General features: G+C 47.4%; 1 protein-coding gene across 1 annotated transcript; it reads left to right on the top strand.

Moving 5' to 3' along the window:
- Nucleotides 1–16,384: 16,384 nt before the first annotated feature.
- LOC133282350 (olfactory receptor 5G25-like) lies at nucleotides 16,385–17,311 on the top strand. Its single transcript, XM_061478371.1, has one exon. The coding sequence runs from the start codon at nucleotides 16,385–16,387 to the stop codon at nucleotides 17,309–17,311; it is 927 nt and encodes a 308-aa protein (XP_061334355.1).
- Nucleotides 17,312–19,442: the final 2,131 nt, after the last annotated feature.

The raw sequence follows: 19,442 nt of genomic DNA, 5'->3' as shown, positions 1-19,442 counted from the left end.
CTACCTGCGCCTCCCACTTGGCTGCCATCACCATCTTCTACGCACCCGCGATCCTCACCTACATCCAGCCTCATGAGGCTTCAGGTGATTTTAAGTGTGGACTGAGTCTTCAATCATTCATCCAAATAAGTATCAGTTATTTAATAGCAGGACTGAGACAGCACCATGGTGTTTTGTTTTTAAATTGTGCTAAATGAAAGTAGTTCCCACAAAAGGAGGCTCAGGTTTGAGGTAAGGCAGTGACAACTTTCTCCATTGCCTGGCTGATAACTGTTCATCCCAAGCGAGCTTGAAGATCTGAGCGAAGGACCAAGGTTCAATACAGCCCTGGTATCCCCAGCAGTTCTGATACAGTTTTTGTGTCTATAGAATACTAGAATCATAGAATAGTTAGGGTTGGAAAGGACCTTAAGATCACCTAGTTTCAACCCCCCTGCCATGCGTAGAGACACCTCACACTAAACCATCTCACCCAAGGCTCTGTCGAACCTGGTCTTGAACACTGCCAGGGATAGAACATGCACAACCTCCCTGGGCAACCCATTCCAGTGACTCACCACCCTAACAGGAAAGAATTTCTTCCTTATATCTAACCTAAACTTCCCCTCTTTAAGTTTTAACCCTTTATCCTTTGTCCTATCGTTATAGTCCCTAATGACGAGTCCCTCCCCAGCGTCCCTATAGGCCCCCTTCAGATACTGGAAGCTGCTCTGAGGGCTCCACGCAGCCTTCTCTTCTCCAGGCTGAACAGCCCCAACTTTCGTAGCCTGTCTTCATACAGGAGGTGCTCCAGTCCCTGATCATCCTCGTGGCCATTCTCTGGACTTGTTCCAACAGTTCCATGTCCTTTTTATGCTGAGGACACCAGAACTGCACACAATGCTCCAGGTGAAGTGTCACAGGAGCAGAGTAAATGGGCAGGATCACCTCCTTCAATCTGCTGGTCACGCTCCATTGGATGCAGCCCAGGATACAGTTGGTTTCTGGGCTGCAAGCACACACTGCTGGCTCATGGTCCTTTTCTCATCGACCAGCACCCCCAAGTCCTTCTCTGCAGGGAACATAAGAAGGCCATGGAGCTGCTGGAGGAAGTCCAGAGGAGGCCACGAGGATGCTCAGGGGCTGGAGCAGCTCCCGTATGGCGCCAGGCCAGGCTGAGAACACTGGGGCTGTTGAGCCTGGAGAAGAGAAGCTGCTTGGAGACCTCAGAGCAGCTTCCAGTGTCTGAAGGGGGCTACAAGGATGCAGGAGAGGGACTCTTCATCAGGGACTGTAGGGATAGGACAAGGGGTGGTGAGTTCAGACTGAAACAGGGGGATCCAGATTGGATGTGAGGAAGGAATTCTTCACTATGAGGGTGCCGAGGTGCCACCACAGGGTGCCCAGAGAAGCTGTGGCTGTCCCATCCCTGGCAGTGTTCAAGGGCAGGTTGGACACAGGGGCTTGGAGCAAGCTGCTCTACTGGAAGGTGTCCCTGCCCATGGCAGGGGTTGGAAGTTGAGAGCTTTTAGGTCCCTTCCAACATAAACCAGTCTGGGACTCTGTGATACCTGATATGAGCATCCAATACATTTATCCCTTCTAAGTGAGCTGGAGCAGTGCTAAGGACCTCTGATAGGCACACATAGGTTAGCATGTGGCCAGAAGTGTGTCCCAACTAAAATCTTCCTGGGATGTGTGGTCTTTACATCTTTTCCTTTTTGGATGCTCAGTACCAGGTCTGTGCTTTGTGGATTTGACCATGTCACTTCCCCTTCTGTATGTCATCACGTTATTGAGGGGGAAGATGCTCTAAATAAAACAGTAGATGGAGGGTTTTTAACATTTAATCCAAACACACCATTTCTGTTTAATGAACTGTACAATTACTGGAAGAACATGTACTTGTATAATGACAAACTGAATAAATTTGTGGTTTAAAATAAGCACCTTTGGAAATCGTGGTCTTCTGCAAAGAACTGTGATGAATAATGAATGAATGCAATGGCAACCAGTCAAAATCTAATTTAAGTTGGTGTGAAGTGAAATGCTCACTTTATAAGCTTTTAATCAAAGTTTCTGATGGAGTTTTCATGAAAAATAAGACATTTGGACAATTCCCTCAAGAAAAGAGAACACAACATGTGAAGCAACTTATTCAGATAGAATAAGAGAGGGACTCTTCATCAGGGCCTGTAGGGACAGGCCAAGGGGAATGGCTTTAACCTGCCAGAGGGGAGATTGAGATGAGCTCTTAGGCAAAAGCTCTTCCCTGTGAGGGTGCTGAGGCGCTGGCACAGGGTGCCCAAAGAAGCTGTGGCTGCCCCATCCCTGACAGTGTTCAAGGCCAGGTTGGACACCGGGGCTTGGAGCAAGCTGCTCTAGTGGAAGGTGTTGGGGTCGGAGCTGGAGGAGCTTTAAGCTCCTTTTCAACCCAAACCATTCCATGATTCCATGATTTTGCATAACTGAGGAGGGGTGATTCTCATTAACACAATAAAGGAGCTCTTTGTTCCTTTCTGCTCCATTTTTCATCCTTTGCGCACAGGAATACATCAGAGGAGGGTGAATGCAGAGCTGCCGCTGTGTTTAGGACATTGGGTGGTGGAAAACCCAGTTCCCCTCTCCTTGAGACATCAGGGAGTGCAGCCACAGTAATCCCCATGGCCAACGTCACTTGGGTCCTTCTCACACACCCTCTGCCATAGGCTCAGGCTCTATTTAAGCTCAGTCCTGGCACTGGGCCCACTTCCAGGGCTGTGCTGTAACTGGGTTTGCTCCTGGTCTGTAACAACCATGAACCTGATTCTTAGTTTCCCCTGGGCTATCAGTGGAAGCTGCTGCTGTGCTCAGGCACAAGGGGACTGTGCTCTGCTTTGTGGCCACTTTCAGCTCTCAGCTCACCTTCCCATTGGGAATAACTGGTCCTGGCTGCTCCCTTGAGGCAACTTGCATCATGCAAACAGCACAAACAACTCTTATTGAGAGGCAAGACCCTCTGGTGTCCAAGCTAGGGACAAGGCAAGCTCTAACGGAAAGTGTGTGTTATACACATTTCCTCCTCCTTGTCTGTGTCTGTCTCTTAGGGAAAATGACCCCTGTTCAACTGGGTGTTCCAGATAGATTTTGTTTCACTCTACATCAGGCATCCAAATGCAAACTCCTACATCTGAGGGGGAAAAAAGAAGTTATAATTCTCGGTATAGCATACAGTGGGTATGCTTAGTCATGTTTTCCATGTCCAACTAACAGAAATGATGCTGGGAGTCTCTCTTTTATTTTTAGCTATGAAAAACACAACGTCAGGACTAACTTGGGTGCAGCCATGTGCAAAGTACCATGAAGTAACAGATGATTCCCCCCTCTCCTGCAATGCATCCAGGTCTCTATTTGCTACAGAAAGAGCTTATTGCTAAAGGTCTCTAACAGGTTGCAGTTGGTTATTTCTGCTTTGCAGAGCATGAAGTTCTGCAGCATTCCTCAGTGGTACCTTCTCAGTTAACAGGTTGTGTTGGGGAAGAGTTGGGTGGGAGGAAATATCACTTACAGCAGGCCACAAGAAGAAAATAGGAAATAAAACATACTTCTCCCTAAAGTCATTACATTCAATCACACTAAAACCCTTGGCAATAGGGGAAAATCCTACTCTCAGCTGCTACTTCTCTTAAACCAGATGTGAGATGAAGCCCACAGCAAGGAGGTTAGAAATAGGTGGCCTTTAAGCTCCCTCCAACCCACACAGTGCTGTGAAACCTCTTTGGCTGAGCTGGATGTTTGCAGTGGTAGGAAGGAAGGTGCAGGATGACAGACACAGCTCTGCTGCCTCCATGCTGGGATGTGCTGGTCACACAGAGATTTAGCATCTTCCCAATGCTCAACCACAGCACGTACCGTGCAGCTTTGGAGCAAGGACAGAGGAGTATCAAAGATCGACAATAGAGAGATTGCAGAGAAAGAAGTACATGGGGGTGTGCAGCCGGGGGCTTGTCTTGATCACTGCCATCAGCCCAAGGTTGCCCGTGAGAGTGATGAGATAAATCATGAAGAAGATTACAAAGAGAGGAGTCTGGAGCTTAAGCTCGCTTGTCAGGCCAAGGAGGATGAAGTGGGTCACTGCGGTGTGGTTGCCTTCAGCCCTGTTACTGTATTGCATGGCAGCATCCCTGTGGGAAGGAGGAAAGATGGAGTGAAATAGGGAAGAGCAATGCCATGTGGCTTGCATGTACTCTGTTAGGTTGGACATTAGAACAATAAAGATTTGATAGTTGAAGCAACATCTAACTGTGGTTCTTGGTGAATCTTCACAGGCAGAGAAACACATCCAAAAGGCCTTCAGAAATCTCTTAATCATGAGGCTAAATCAGACCTTTTCTTTTAAAATCCCAAACCCAATCTTGAACCATTTGAAAACTGGAGAAGAGGTGAAGAACTTGCAAACTGGTCATCACATTTCATTAAGGAGGCAGAAAAAGGGACTGCTCCATGAGAAAGACTAAACACATCTGAGTGTGATGCCCCAGGAGCCCTGAATCCATCACCCCAGCTCTGATACAGCATTGCTGGATCCCCAGCTGCCCACAACAATTGTTCAGTGAGATACCCGAGACTCAGGAGCTTTCCCTGGCAGCGTGGGGCAGAGAGTCCTGTCCTAGAGAGCAAAAATAGGCTGAGCTGGCACACTGCTGTCAGTAGAATCATAGAATAGTTAGGGTTGGAAAGGACCTTAAGGTCATCCAGTTCCAACCCCCCTGCCATGGGCAGGGACACCTCACATTAAATCATGTCACCGAAGGCTCTGTCCAACCTGGCCTTGAACACTGCCAGGGATGGAGCATGCACAACTTCCCTGGGCAACCCATTCCAGTGCCTCACCATCCTCACAGTAAAGAACTTCTTCCTTATACCCAACCTAAACTTCCCCTGTTTAAGTTTTAACCCATTACCCTTTGTCCTATCACTACTACTACTACTAGTCAGGTTCCAGCACAGAGAGAAATATTCCCCTCAGTGTGGCAGATGAGTCTAACAGAGAGTCAGTGCACTTAACTTCTGTTATCTGCTCCAGCTCAGGTATTATTTCCGTGGTTTTCCCCACTCAAGGTCAGGAAGGCATGGCAGGCTGCTCCTCACAACTCTGAGACTAAGAAATGAACTGGACATCATGTTCTGTAGGTAGTAGAATGCTGTTAGCAGTATTTGAGGGGATTCATAGAATCCCAGACTGGTTTGGGTTGGAAGGGAGCTTAAAGCTCCTCCAGCTCCAACCCCAACACCTTCCACTGGAGCAGCTTGCTCCAAGCCCCTGTGTCCAACCTGGCCTTGAACACTGCCAGGGATGGGGCAGCCACAGCTTCTCTGGGCACCCTGTGCCAGCATCTCAACACCCTCTCAGGGAAGAGCTTCTGCCTAAGAGCTCATCTCAGTCTCCCCTCGGGCAGGTTAAAGCCATTCCCCTTGGCCTGTCCCTACAGGCCCTTGTCCCAAGCCCCTCTCCAGCTTTCCTGGAGCCCCTTCAGGCACTGGAGCTGCTCTCAGGTCTCCCCTTCAGGAGCCTTCTCTTGTCCAGGCTGACCCAGCCCAGCTCTCTCAGCCTGGCTCCAGAGCAGAGCTGCTCCAGCCCTCGCAGCATCTCCATGGCCTCCTCTGGCCTCTCTCCATCAACTCCACGTCCTTCTTGTGCTGTTGCCCCAGAGCTGGATCAGGACTGCAGGGGGCAGGGGGGTCTCCCCAGAGCAAGGTAGAGGGAGGAAAAGAGGTGGGGAGGCAAATGCCCAAATAAATGATCTCTGGATGGTCCCAGCACTTCAGGTTTGGGTTTAGTGCTTCCCACTGGGGTGGCTGCTCTCCACTTGCCTGGTGCAACCCCACATTGTTACTTATATCTCTGTGAGATTTTGCACTTTTTACATATTTATGAGCTTCCAACATACCAGAAATAGCCAGAAATGTTGTATATAGATTTCTAGGTTCTATTTCTAGCTGCTTTTACCTTCCCTTAAATGAACATCTTCTGAGAACACTCCAACATCCTTATCCCCAGAAATCCAGAACAGACCACCCAACCCTATGGCTGGGACAAAGCACCAACCTTCTGCCATTGAGGAATAACCTTTCAGAAGGTTGCTTGAGGTTTTGCAGTGCGTTTTTAGTCTTCTTAGAGGAAAAACCTGGAAGGATTCCTCATGGAATGTGCCCTGTGTGTCATTCCCAGGTATTTCTGTGCCACTGCATGCTGTGGTGCAGCTCTTGTCCTCTTCAGTTTAGGGCTGGGGCAGAAAAGCAGCACAAGCCAAGTGTACAAACACCAAACCTGGTTTCTGTGGTCACACTCATGATTTTACTTGAGGCTCACTGAGAGTTTTGTGTGCATCAATTGACACAACAGCAGCAAACTTTAATGTTCCTTTAAGTCAATTAAAGGTACATGAAAGGCCAGTTCAACGTTGTTAGAAATGTTTTGTCATTTCTGCCTCATTCCTTGAGCTATTTGTGGCATTGAGACAGTGTGATACATCACAGTGTACTAGTGCTACTACTACAACGATACTCAGGCCAGCAAGAAGTGGGCAGGGTTGAAGACTGTTTGCATCTGCTTTATCCTGCTGCTGACTTATTTTACTTCCTTTCTATAAGCATTTTCCCACCTCTTACTTCCATTTATGATTACTTCTTTAAACATTCATCCCCTCACCAAAACCCCTTTTCACTGTTACCTTTCCACGTGGTCACAACAAAAGTGTTTGGAGATAAACCAGGAATACTGAATTAAAAATCTCCTGTGAGGGCAAAGTATGTATTGAAACATTTAAGGGAATACAGATCAGGAAAAACAACCCCAGTTTTTTGTCTTTAGTGCATTTTGAAATGAAGTCATTTAATTAAGTAATGAAATCTGAGTATATAAAATGACTGAACCACTGTGACTACCAGGTAAGTATCAGTTAAGGATGACAAATCATGGCAACAGCATAGGAAAATGTCTTTCAATCAAGTTTCACTGATAGCTTAATACATGTAAGAAACATGTTTCAAAATACAAGTATCTTCATCATTTGAAACTCAGAGGGACTATTCACTGGGGACTGTAGTGATAGGACAAGGGGTAATGAGTTAAAACTTTAACAGGGGAAGTTTAGATTGGATCTAAGGAAGAAGCTCTTTCCTGTAAGGGTGGTGAGGCACTGGAATGGGCTGCCCAGGGAAATTGTGAATGCTCCATCCTTGGCGGTGTTCAAGACCAGGTTGGACAGAGCCTTGGGTGCCATGGTTTAGTGGGAGGTGTCCCTGCCCAAGACAGGGGGGCTGGAAATGGATGATCTTAAGGGCCTTTCCAACCCTAACTATCCTATGATGTTATGATTCTATGGTATCAAAGGTCTCTGTCCTGCCAAGCTTTTTAGCATCTGATTATATCAGTTCTGCCTCCTTCACTGATCACAGGTTGAAGCCACTTTCCCACAGACAACAGACAACATCTCATCTCTTGCTGCTGTTTGCCAGAGCACACAGAAGAGATTGTTCCCCATCCATGTTCTGTTCACAACATCAGTTAATTCCCACTCACAGCAGGTAAAGGAAAGATATTTTCCCCCGTCGGTGTGTTTTGGCTTCTCTGAGACCCAGACAGCTCTCGGTTAGGATCGATTCTGTGTTCAGGATTGTCTTTCATCTATGGAAATGAGCCACTGTCTTAACTCCTATATGAAATACACTATTTGGTATTTCCTGGGGTGCACTAGCAAGAGTTAAACATGGGCATGGAATGTAGGTGCTTGTCTCGTGCTGGAATTCCATGGATAGCAACATTTAAGTAAACGGCACTTAAGAAGAATGTAAAACACCCCTTAAAATGAATGGGATGACCCCTTAATGTGCCCAAATTGTCCTTCACACTGGGTAGCCTCAGCACCGTTCATTATCCTGTATTATGAATGATATTGTCTACAGTTTCTGCCTTAAAGTGAAATCTATCATGAAGCTGCAGCCTGGGGAGGGATTCCCCATGATATTCAAAGCTGGAGCTTGAGATCTTGATTCCGACCAGCTTCTTCTCTTTGAAAGGCACAAGCGAATGCAATGAATTTTTTGAAACCTTTTCTCTGACTCTTTTTCAGCAAGCAAATGTAAAACTACACTTCATCTTCCCTCCCACCCCAGCAGCTTTAATAAAGAGCTCACAGGTAAGAGTGAGGAATTTTATTGGAGCTGAGGGAAAAGGTCAAGAATCTTGCAAGAAAAATAGATATTTATCAGTGACAAAAGTTATAACTGAATAAAGCTGATTGGTGTTTCCTGTGAGGAAAAGAGGCCTGGGATAATTCAGGGTAATTTCTTCATGCAAGCTAGTGACTGAGAAGTGAATTCAAGTTTGATGTTCCATTACTCTTGGTTTCCTTCAGAGGAAGGATGATGCGATTTGGGGAGTCTATTTCTCATGCAATACTGTCATTGACTTTTGTGCAGTAACTGGAGAAGAACTTGCATCGAATCATGGAAATAATTGGGAAAATGCCATTATTTTAGTGCCCCATAGGCTTTCTCATTTGAGGTGAATTGTTCATGTCCTCGATGACAGAACTCTTCCATGTTGCCAGCCATTTAAGAACCTTCTCCCGCACCTCACCAGAGCCCCCTTCACCTCCCTCTTCCTCAGGCTGTAGATGAATGGGTTGAGCATGAGGTTGACCACGGCGTAGAAGATGGAGGCCACCTTATCCAGGCTCCTGTGACTAGATGGAGGTTGTAGGTACATGAAGAATGCTCTCCTGAAGAGCAAGGCAACAGCCATTAAATGGGAGGCACAAGTGTGGAAGGCTCTGGCCCTGCTCTGTGCTGAGCACATCCTCAGCATAGTGCGGATAATAGAGTTGTAAGAGAGCAAAATGATCACGCTTGCAATCACCGCATTGATGGTGACAAAGGCAAAGATGGCCATCTCACTGCTGTGGGCGTCGGAGCACACGAGCTTTAGCACAGGGACTACATCACAAAAAAAGTGGTCAATGCTGTTGGGACCACAGAAGGAACCTCCAAACGTGCACCATGTGCAGATGATGACACTGAGGAAGGCAAATAGGTAGGACGATGCTACCAGCTGCCTGTAAACGTGGCTGGAGATGATGGTCACAGAAAGCAGGGGCTGGCAGATAGCAACGTGCCGATCATAGGCCATCATGGCCAGGAGGTGACACTCAATAGTAGCAAAAAGCGAAGGTGAGGAACTGCATCATGCAGCCAGTGAAAGAAATGGTTATGTCCTCTGATAACAGGTTTGCCAGCATCCTGGGGGAGATGACTGTGGAACAGCAGATGTCAACAAACGCAAAATGGGTGAGGAAGAAGTACATGGGGTTGTGGAGGCTGGGAGACACCCGAACCAAGATAATTCCAACATTCCCTATGAGTGTCACAATGTAAATCAAAAGAAACAAGGCAAAAAGTGGGGTCTGCGCACATGGGCTGTCTGTAATTCCCAAAAGGATAAATTTAATCTGTGTGAGATTTCCTCCCATGACCAGTTGTTAACTGCTGAGGCAAAATCAAGAGAATATCACATTGATCAAAACCAGAGATTTGCTTTTGGACCATATCTAACTCCAATCAATGACCATTTCAACTGTGTCATTTTAAAATATTCCAATATATTTTCTAACCAAAATGTATCTATTTTACATTTTTCAGATGAGGCATTCAGAAAAGTACTGGGAGTTTCCTGAAGCAGTTAATGGCAATTTTGTTTTTCTATGTTGGGAAAAATTAAACTCTGCATTTAGTCAAGCACGTGTGTTTTCAGGTTTGAGTAAAGAATCAGATCTTTATTCACTTTCAGTTTGAAGGAAATTTGTGTCAGAAGACACCTGAGAGGAACCTCATAGGATCGCACGTAAGCGTGGAGCAAGAGAAAGTCCCAGTCCCAGTGAAATCACAGCTTACAGATGAATGACCTCTGGACATTTGCTCTTGGCTTTTGATTATCATTCACTCACCAAACCACATTTATCAAACTATTTGAGCTTATTCACAATAGATAACACTCACACTGGTAAATTCATGAGACCTACCTTCCTGAGCTACAGCATGCTGAAGCATCCTAAACCCATAGGCATTAGGTTGCTTCCTTTAAAATGGAATTGATATTACAACATGTTGATTCCAAAGGCTGATTTCTTAGTGACTGTATTCTGCTGACAATCTGAAATGTTTCATTTCTTTATAACAGAATGAGATTCATCCTCATTTAAGTCTTGAATAAATCAGTGCATCTTGCTTTAGCTGCCTATATAAAAGAAACACAACCTGCATCAGACATTGCTCCCTCTTCTTATAAAGAAAACCCACGTTGGTAAGGCTGTTTTCTGACCTCATGACCTGAGGACATGCAGAAGTAAGCCCACTGCCTCAATGCAGGCGAGGCTCTGCTTTGTGTTAGTGTTACCTCTTGTGCCTTCCCTGTGCCATCAAGGATGGGAGCCAAGGGTTTATCCTCAACACAGCAGAGAACATCCACGCGCCAGCGTCAGCTCTGATAAGCACCTGATGTGAAGAGAGGGGAGCTCCTGCCAGACTCCAAGAGCCCAGCTTGTGTTGCTGGAGCTGTAAATACAGTTGCATGTGCTCTCCTGGGAGGAAGACTCTAGGGCTGCTCATGCTTTCCCAGAGGAAAACAAAGAGAAGGGAAAGCAAAGGGTGTGAAATCACCTCTGAAAGGCATTGTGGTGCTTGAGCATCTGAAAGACATAGCATGAGTGAGCCATCCCTGAGCACAGCTACAGGGCAGCAGTGATGAGCAGCTTGTATGATGCTTCTGACATATTTGTGGACCATGCAAAGGTTTCACTTTGACATTGGCAACAGAATGAGAATGGGTTTAGAGACATTTCAGATCTTGCAGAGGGTCCTCAAATGGAAACTGATGCACAAATGACCCCATCTCTGGATTTGCTGCTGTCCCTCTCTGTGCACACCTGAGAGCCCAGTTTTTCAGCCCCCGTGGGGTTATATACATGTAGTGCCTAGATGTCCAACAGCTGAGCTGGTGCCTCTGGGCTTCCACTGTATTCAAGGGTGAGAAATGAGCATTTTTAGGCAGGGATGAATTGTCCCAGGGTGAACTAATAGGTCTTTATCCCCCTGAGCAGCCTCAGCTGCGGCTTCATCCCACCCTCTGCCCATTTGTCCCACATCTCTATTTAAGAGATTTAATTCTGTTTTACCAAGTATAATATTGGGCTTCTATGGCAGGACCTCTGTTATTTACCTGATATGAGAATTTTGTGTCTACAGCCAGGGGATTCTGAATTTTGTAGATCCCTTCTCTGCAAAGATTGAAGCAGACTCATGCAACGATGCTTTTGTCATCAAATGTGTTTTCAGAACCCCAAGCCTGTTTCTTGTTGCTGGAATTGACAGCTGTTCTTCCCCTGTACTTTAGACTGAGGTTCCTCTTGGGAGTTCCCTGAGTTGGATCCACCACACACAAGACTATAGCAATCCAGACCTCCCTTAGCAATGTAGCACCAAGTCTAGGTAAACCTTTATGTATTGCAGTTGTCTCTGCTTTGGAATTTTTCTTAAACCAAAGAGGGGATAAGAACATCAGAGTGGGGTAATTCATCAAGCAGCGATGAGCCTTACACGTGACACTTCTCATCTAGGCTCCCTTTCCCATTAAAGCTTGGACCAGATGATCTCTTGAGGTGAAACTTGGGTTTTCTGTGGCTCTATGATTCTATTTGTATATATTCTACATGTCTCAGCTACAATATGCAAGAAAGAAGCAAAAAACCAAGGTGTGGTGAAGGTTTTCAAGAAGCTCTCTGATATCAAAGTCTCTGTGCTGCCAAGCTCATCAGCAAGTAATTACATCAATTCTGGCTTCCTCACTGACCACAGATAGAAGTCACTTTTCCACAGACCTCTCACTACTGTTTTCCAGAGCACACAAAAGACACTGTTCATGACCCATGTACTTCCCAAATAGAAGTTAATTCTCCCTCACAAGAGGTAAAGGAAAAACATTTTCCCACACCAGTATTTTTTTGCTTCTTTCTGACCCAGGCAGCTCTCGGTTACCATTGATTCTGGGTTCAGGATTGTCTTTCACCAACGGAAACTTGCCTCATGCTGTATTTATAAGTGCAACCCACCACTTGGTGTTTCCTGGTGTGCTTTAGTGTGAGCTGGGCATGGACATGGGATGTGGGTGCTTATCTCCAGCTGGAATTCCATTTCTCTCACCATTTAAGTAAAGGGCACTTAAAAAGAGTGTAAAACACCACTTAAAATGAATAGGAGGACCACTTGATATGCCCAGTTTGTCCTTAACACTGGGTAGTCTCAGCACAGTTCATCAATCTGCATTAGGTATTATATTTTCTACACTTCCTTACATGAAGTGAAATCTCCTGTGAAGCTGCAGCCTGGGGAGGGATTCCCCTTGACATTTTAAGGTGCAGCTTGAGACCTTGATTCCCACCAACTTCTTCTCTTTGAAAGGCACAAATGAATGCAATGAATCTTTTGAAACCTTTTCTCTGACTCTTTTTCAGCAAGCAAATGTAAAACTACACTTCCTCTTCCCTCCCACCCCAGCAGCTTTAATAAAGAGCTCACAGGTAAGAGTGAGGAATTTTATTGGAGCTGAGGGACAAGGTCAAGAATCTTGCAAGAGAAACAGATATTTATCAGTGACCAAGGCTATAACTCAATAAAGCTGATTGGTGTTTTACGTGAGGAAAAGAAGCCTGGGATAACTGTGGCTAATTTCTTCCTCAAAGCTGGTAACTGTGAATTGAAATGAAGTTTGATGTTCCTTCTCCTCTTGGTTTCATTACAAGGAAGGAAGATGTGATGTCACACATCCGATTGAAGGGACATAGGGGTTGCTGTGACTCCCTCTCCTGGTCAAAGCCCCTCTGGGTACCACCAGCTCAGCCATATTAAAAAGCACAGCAGCATCCACAGTGTTGTGGCTGCTCGTGCAGAGCCTCTGCAGCTCTGGAATAGGGAAGAGAGATGTGCAATGTGGTCCCCTGTCCCCTTGCACCCATTCCAAATGCTGGTCCTGTCTCTGTGCTGCCACCCGGAACCTCACCATCTTGTCCCACACCTCCCATCTCCATGCTCAATCCCAGCCTGACAGCAGGAGATGGATGGGGAGAAGCTGTCACCTTGGGGACCAGGAATGTGTGCAGGGAGGTCACTGACAGAGGGATAAAGTCTGGAGGGGGCAGAGAGCAAAGGGGCTGCTCCATAGTCCCCTTCAAACTGCAAACTCCAGCACCTCACTGCACACCATGGGGCAGGATGAAGGATGCTGGGGCTCTGCAGGAAACAATGGACATTCTCATATGGATGCTGATGGTTTCTGCCCCTGGTGGTACCCTGGTGATGGAGGCACTGGGCAAGGGCTGAAATCCCTCCCTGCTCTGCATGCAGCTGGATCCAAACTGGGACTCAGCTTTGACTTCTTTGCAATCAGTGCTTAAATCCTTCCTATGGCCATCATAAGGGAGAGGAGGGCCTCTGCCCTCCATGTCCTGCCGGGTGCCCACGAGGGCTATGTGAGCAGTGAGAGCATTTGGGACCAGGACTGATGCAAAGCAAGGAGGGACCATGTCCGTGCACATCCCCTTATGTCCATCACATCCATACACATATCCCATGCCCTGCAGAGCAGGCTCTGCCCCATCCATCTCCTGCTCTGGCTGCAGGGCTGGTATTGAGCAGGGAGATGAGGAGGTGAGAGAGGCAGAGTTGACAATAAGAGGAGGGTGGAGGGGGCTCATCCACAGCATTGCACCGCATCCTGCAGCTCCTATGAATGGTTTTACTGCTGGAGAGAGAAGGAAAGGGGAGGATGTGGCTCTGGAAGGGGTTGGAACCCCAAAGGATGCCCAGATTGTGGGGGTTTGCTCCCAGTGTGCACTGCCAGGGGATCTGGCTGATCTCTGGTGGGAATCTGTGTTACATACACTTTCCTTTCATGTTTGGCTGTAGAAGGAGGTTCCCCATAACCACCATGAAGGCTTTAACCTGTCAGAGGGGAGACTGAGATGAGCTCTTAGGCAGAAGCTCTTCCCTGGGAGGGTGCTGAGGCGTTGGCACAGGGTGCCCAGAGAAGCTGTGGCTGCCCCATCCCTGGCAGTGTTCAAGGGCAGGTTGGACACAGGGGCTTGGAGCAAGCTGCTTTAGCAAAGGGGGTCCCTGCCTGTGGCAGAGGTTGGAGCTGGAAGAGCTTTAAGGTCCCTTCCAACACAAACCTCTCTGGGGTTCTGTGATGGGCTTGGGAGCATCCATCAGAGCCACCAGCGACAGGGGCAACCCTAAAGCACCCTTCAGAAGGGCCTTTTTCCCCTGGTGCTGCCCATTTCAGTCCTTTACCACACTCCTCACTGTTCCTCCCCATCTCCTTCCTTTCTCTTTTGGGCACCACTCCCTCAGGCTCTCCTTTGTCTCTTTTGCTTCCAGCACGATGGGTGGAAGAAGGTGAATGTCATCATCAAGGAGAGCACAAGGACTGGGGGTGCCTGTGTCCCCCATGGGATTAAGAACCAAGTTCCCCAGGAAGCCCTGTCCAGGCAGAGGAAGGACAGGAGGGTGACCATGAGCAGCCAGCACAGAGGGACCAAGGCCAAGTCATTCCTGACCAACCTGAGTGCCTTGGGTGATGTGAGCATTGATGTTTGCATGGACAAGAAGTAGAGGACAGCATTTACCTCGTCGTTAGCAAGGTCACCACGATCTTCTGTTGGCTCATTTGCAGCCAAACTTGTGAGCTATGGTTTGAGTACAAGGAATTGAAAATGGGTGGAAAGCTGGTTCATTGCCTGTGGCGCCTGACATTGCTTATGGACCCTGGTACCAGCTCCCATTAGCGAGATCCCCCTCATCTCCCTGCCATGATAATGTCAACCATGGCCCTTGTGAACCTGTAACTGCCTCAGAAATGCTCCAAAAGTGGATTTGAAAGGTTGGGTTGTTCTGTGGTTTGCTCTAAGGGAGCCCAAAGCCCTGTTGCTTGCTCAAGCTGAGGTCATCTCCTCTGGGTATATTTCTTCTCCAAACTAATCAACACAGAGAAGAGATAATGACCTGCTTTGGGCTTTGTCACCTCCTGGGGCACAAAGAGATTCACAGTCCCCACATCCCCACATCACTTGAAATAGGAAGGGGGTTTGCTGATGCTGGTTCATTCCCAGGCTCCCTGCACAGCTCCAGGCACGTTCATCTTCACATCCATCTCCGAGAGCATCAGGAGGGCAGCAGAAACAGAGCTGAGATGTAAGTGAGGGGCAGCATCTTTCAGCCCATCATTCTCCTGTGGTTCTCTCTTGCCAACAAGCAGCAGCTCCTGTCTTCATCTCCTGCCCTACTGCAGGGTCCTGGGCTTCTTGATGATGCTCTGGGCTTCCCAGGGAGCTGCTTGTGCTGTGTGATCCCCATGCTGCTGCTGAGAAGGCAGGTTTGGAGATCACCCTGGTGGAGAACACACTCAGGAGACTTCCTCTCCTCTGACCACAGATGTTTCCTGGATGAGTACCAGAAGCTTTCCTGTACAGGACATTCGGGGTGCTCCCCATTGCTGAGATGAGGCAGCTCCAAAAGATGACTTTTTTCCCCAAAAACGTGTTTGAGAAGAGATTGCTGAGCTCTGGGGTTTGTCCACTTCTATTGGAGACTCAAGGAACAAGTTAAAGAACCAATAAAAGGTTTTAGATCTGACAAAGTGTGTCAGGAGGGAGGGGAAACTGATATTAACCACTGTGTAAGGTTACATAGAATCATAGTATGGTTTGTGTTGGAAGAGACCTTAAATCTCACCCAGTTCCAAGCCCCTGTGATGGCCGGGGACACCTTCCACTAGAGCAGGTTGCCCTGTCCAACCTGTACTTTCCATAGGTCACGAATTCGTTCTAGTTAGGAAGAAACCGAAGCAGAGAGGGAAGAAGCGGGTGGTTGGCAAATGCCCATGACAGGATGAAGGATCAACTCTGCACTGTGAAAACATAACGTTTCTCTGTGTTCCAGGTTGATCCGGATGGTCTCCAAGCCCCAGGCTCAGCATTAACGCAGGCAATGAAGTGCAGCACTAAGGTAAAGCTATATGGGTGTGCAACCTTCCCACTGCTTTCCACAGGGGTCATTGATCAACATCTCAAGGTCAGCCAGAGGAGCAGGCACCGTGTTGTGACATGGTATTTAACTGCTTGAGCACCCCTTTGTTCTACCTGTGCTGGCACAGGAATTTCACCAAGCTCTTCCTCATTGAGCTGTGCCTGAACTCTCCCTTTCCATCCTGCAGGACTGTCTCTGAGCAGCTCCCACCACATAGAGGCTTTTCCACCCTGCCTCTTGGAGAAGAAACCTCCAGCCAGGAGCTCACACACAAAGCACCATCCAACCCATGGCACAAAGCAATTGCACCCAAGTGACCGAGTTCAGCCTGGTGGGGTTCACAGAGGACTCGGTGTCTCAGGTCTACTTGTTCCTGCTCTTCCTGCTCACCTACCTTGTCACCATTGTGGGCAACCTGGGCATCATCATCTTAATCAGGGCCAGCCACCTCCTCCACTCCCCCATGTATTATTTCCTGGGCAATCTGGCCTTTGTAGACCTTTGTTCTTCCACTGTCATCACCCCCAAGATGTTGGTTGACTTGATGTCAGAGAAGAAGAGCATTGCTTATGCTGGGTGTGTGGCTCAGGTCTTCCTCTTTCAGTTTTTTGGGATAACTGAATGCTTCCTGCTGGCTGCAATGGCCTATGACCGTTATGTGGCCATTTGCCATCCCCCGCTGTACCCCCTTGTCATGTCCCCAAAGTGCTGTTTCCAGCTGGTGACTGCCTCGTACCTCGTGGGGCTGACCAATGGTGTGGGACAGACCATCAGCATGTCCACCCTGTCCTTCTGCAGCTCCAGCGCCATCGACCTCTTCTTTTGTGACATTTCCCCCCTCATCTCACTCTCCACCTCTGACACCACCCTCAGCCACACCATCCTGATCACTGCAGCATCTCTCTTTGGTGTGTCCAGCATCCTGATTATCCTGCTCTCCTACGTGGCCATCATCGCCACCATTCTGAGCATCAATTCAGCCGAGGGCAAGCGCAAAGCCTTCTCCACCTGCACCTCCCACCTCACCACTGTCAGCGTCTTCTATGGGGCATGCTTTTTTATGTATTTATTCCCCAGCTCAGACAGCTCAAGGGCAGCAGATAAATGGGCTGTGGTGCTCTACACCGTGGTGACTCCCATGCTGAACCCCTTGATCTACAGCCTGAGGAATAAGGAGGTGAAGGAGGCTTTGAGGAGGCTCACAAAAATAAGATGATCTTGAATGGTGCAAGCTTAAGGCCAGACAGAATGGAGATGTGGGGTAGATGCTCAGGTATTGCTTAAGTATGGACAACATGTTGGGGGTCTTCTGCACGCAGAATGCACTGGTTGATATGATTGAGAATACAAATAATTTCACTCTCTAAATTTATATTTAGTAGTGAATTTCACCTAATTAGTTAATTTGTACTGTATTTCACCTAATGAAGACACAGGTAGACAACTACAAGCATGCTCTCCTCTTCATCTCAGGAAAAGGGGGGACCTGATCGCTGCCTACACCTGCCTGAAAGGAGGATGGATCCAGGAGGGGGCTAGGCTCTGCTCCCAGGGAACAAGGGATGGGACAAGAGGAAACGGCTTCAAGCTGCACCAGGTCATGTTTAGATGGAGCTGAGGAATAATTCCTGCCCCAGAGGGTGCTCAGGCATTGGAACAGGCTGCCCAGGGCAGGGCTGCAGTCACCAGCCCTGCAAGTGTTCACAAACCCTATAGACAAGGCCCTCAGTGCCATGGGTTAGGGGTGGCCTTGACAGGGCAAGGGAACACTTGGAGTGCATGAACTTAAAGCTCTTTTCTTTTTGCTCTCCCTTTTGCTTGGCAAATGAGAATAAACTGTGAATTCTACCGTTCCACTGGATCAAACTTCATTTCATAACGGTGTTGTTAAATCATTAAGGGCCTTAAGAAAAGGATAAAAACACCTTTAGCAAGAAAAACAGAAATGATAGCAAATAAGTGTGATGCCATGCAGTCAGTATTATTAGGTTTTGATGGACAAAATGATTTCCAGCACCATTGACCTCATTTCATTTTAGACAGCAAAGAATTTAAGTGAAATAAGGTACTTGTGTGACCTCTGTTATGACCGAATGCGTTTTGAAAGCGTTTTAAGAAGTGATAGTGATGAATCCACACCAAAGGGCAGAAACTTTCAAGGAATCCCCATCCACTGCTCCACACCTTTACTTTCCATTCCCCTGTTGGCAGCAATAGAAGCTGTTGCAGAATGGTTCCGAGAGCAAGGCCATGAATCCTTGGAGGCCTTGTGCGAGCAAAGCAAAGTGTAGGCCTCACATGTACGTGACTTAAGCTGAAGGACACACTGTCCTTGAGCTCTGGGGAAAGTACCGAGAACTGAATTGCAGCTGATGTAATGAGGAAGATCCTTGAAAACAGAAACCGGATGTGGGAGGAGAATGTAAATGAAACCGTTTAGAACTAACCAATGCTGCTGTGACTAGTAGGCATAATTAACACTATGAGGATATAAGCGATGTGCGACACGAATAAAATAGAAGCTTGCTTATCACTCATATTGGGTTGTCGCGTCTTGCTTCTCCTCGCCGTCAGCAGAAGCCATGGTCTCCATGGCAGCCTGATCACAACAGAGCACAGGAGCTGTGGTGCTGTCCAGCAGCCTTCAGACCAGATACGTGGCAGCCACATTAAGGTCTCTGTGGTGCCTTCTACAACAATGTTCAATGACTTTATGTCCAGCTGCTCTCTCCTTCACCATCACCAAGTGTTTAAACACGAACATGAGCTCTTAGTGTCTTAAAACACAAGTCTGTGGCTACAACCCTATTGCTCTGCTCATTGTGGCTTCACATTGGAGCTGGTGCTCTCAAACCCAAAGGCTTTTTGCTCCTTGTTGTGTTTGTTTAAGCAAATCAGTAGTTTGCTGTGTCTAAGGGCTGCCACTGCCTTCAATGGGGTAATCATCTGACCAGGAGAGCAGAAGAAACACCACATGAGGTTCTAGGAAGCAGAAGCAGCAGCCAGCATTGCAATGCATCTTCCTGCTGGGTCATGATGAGCAGGCAATGAGGTGCCTGGTTTCTGGCATTCCTGATGATGAGCTCCTAATGGCTTTAGCTCCCCACTCTCAGGTGGAGCTGCTTTCATTGTGGTTAAATCTGGTTTAAAGGCAGCTGAGCAAATGCTGGGTAGGAGCTACATCCTTTTCTTTGGGTACTTAGTGATTGGATTTAGGAATCATCTCCTATATCCTTGGGCAAGCACTTATCTCCTTACGTTTGAATGCACCATGTCAACTCTATGTGTTTACTGTGTCCATCAACTCCCTTTATTGCTGAGGGAGATTTGGTGGGGTTCATGCCTCT

Source organism: Pezoporus flaviventris, unplaced genomic scaffold, assembly GCF_033815535.1.
Source record: "Pezoporus flaviventris isolate CSIRO_AGI_PZ_B2104156 unplaced genomic scaffold, CSIRO_AGI_Pfla_v1 ptg000116l, whole genome shotgun sequence".
In the NCBI taxonomy this organism is placed as follows: Eukaryota; Metazoa; Chordata; class Aves; order Psittaciformes; family Psittacidae; genus Pezoporus; species Pezoporus flaviventris.
Note: the sequence above shows the minus strand (reverse complement) of the source record. Positions and strands in the feature narration are given on the sequence as shown.

What these genes read in the sequence shown, in the direction of transcription:
- LOC133282350 (XM_061478371.1), top strand. Translation starts at nt 16,385, where the DNA reads ATGGCACAAAGCAATTGCACCCAAGTGACCGAGTTCAGCCTGGTGGGG.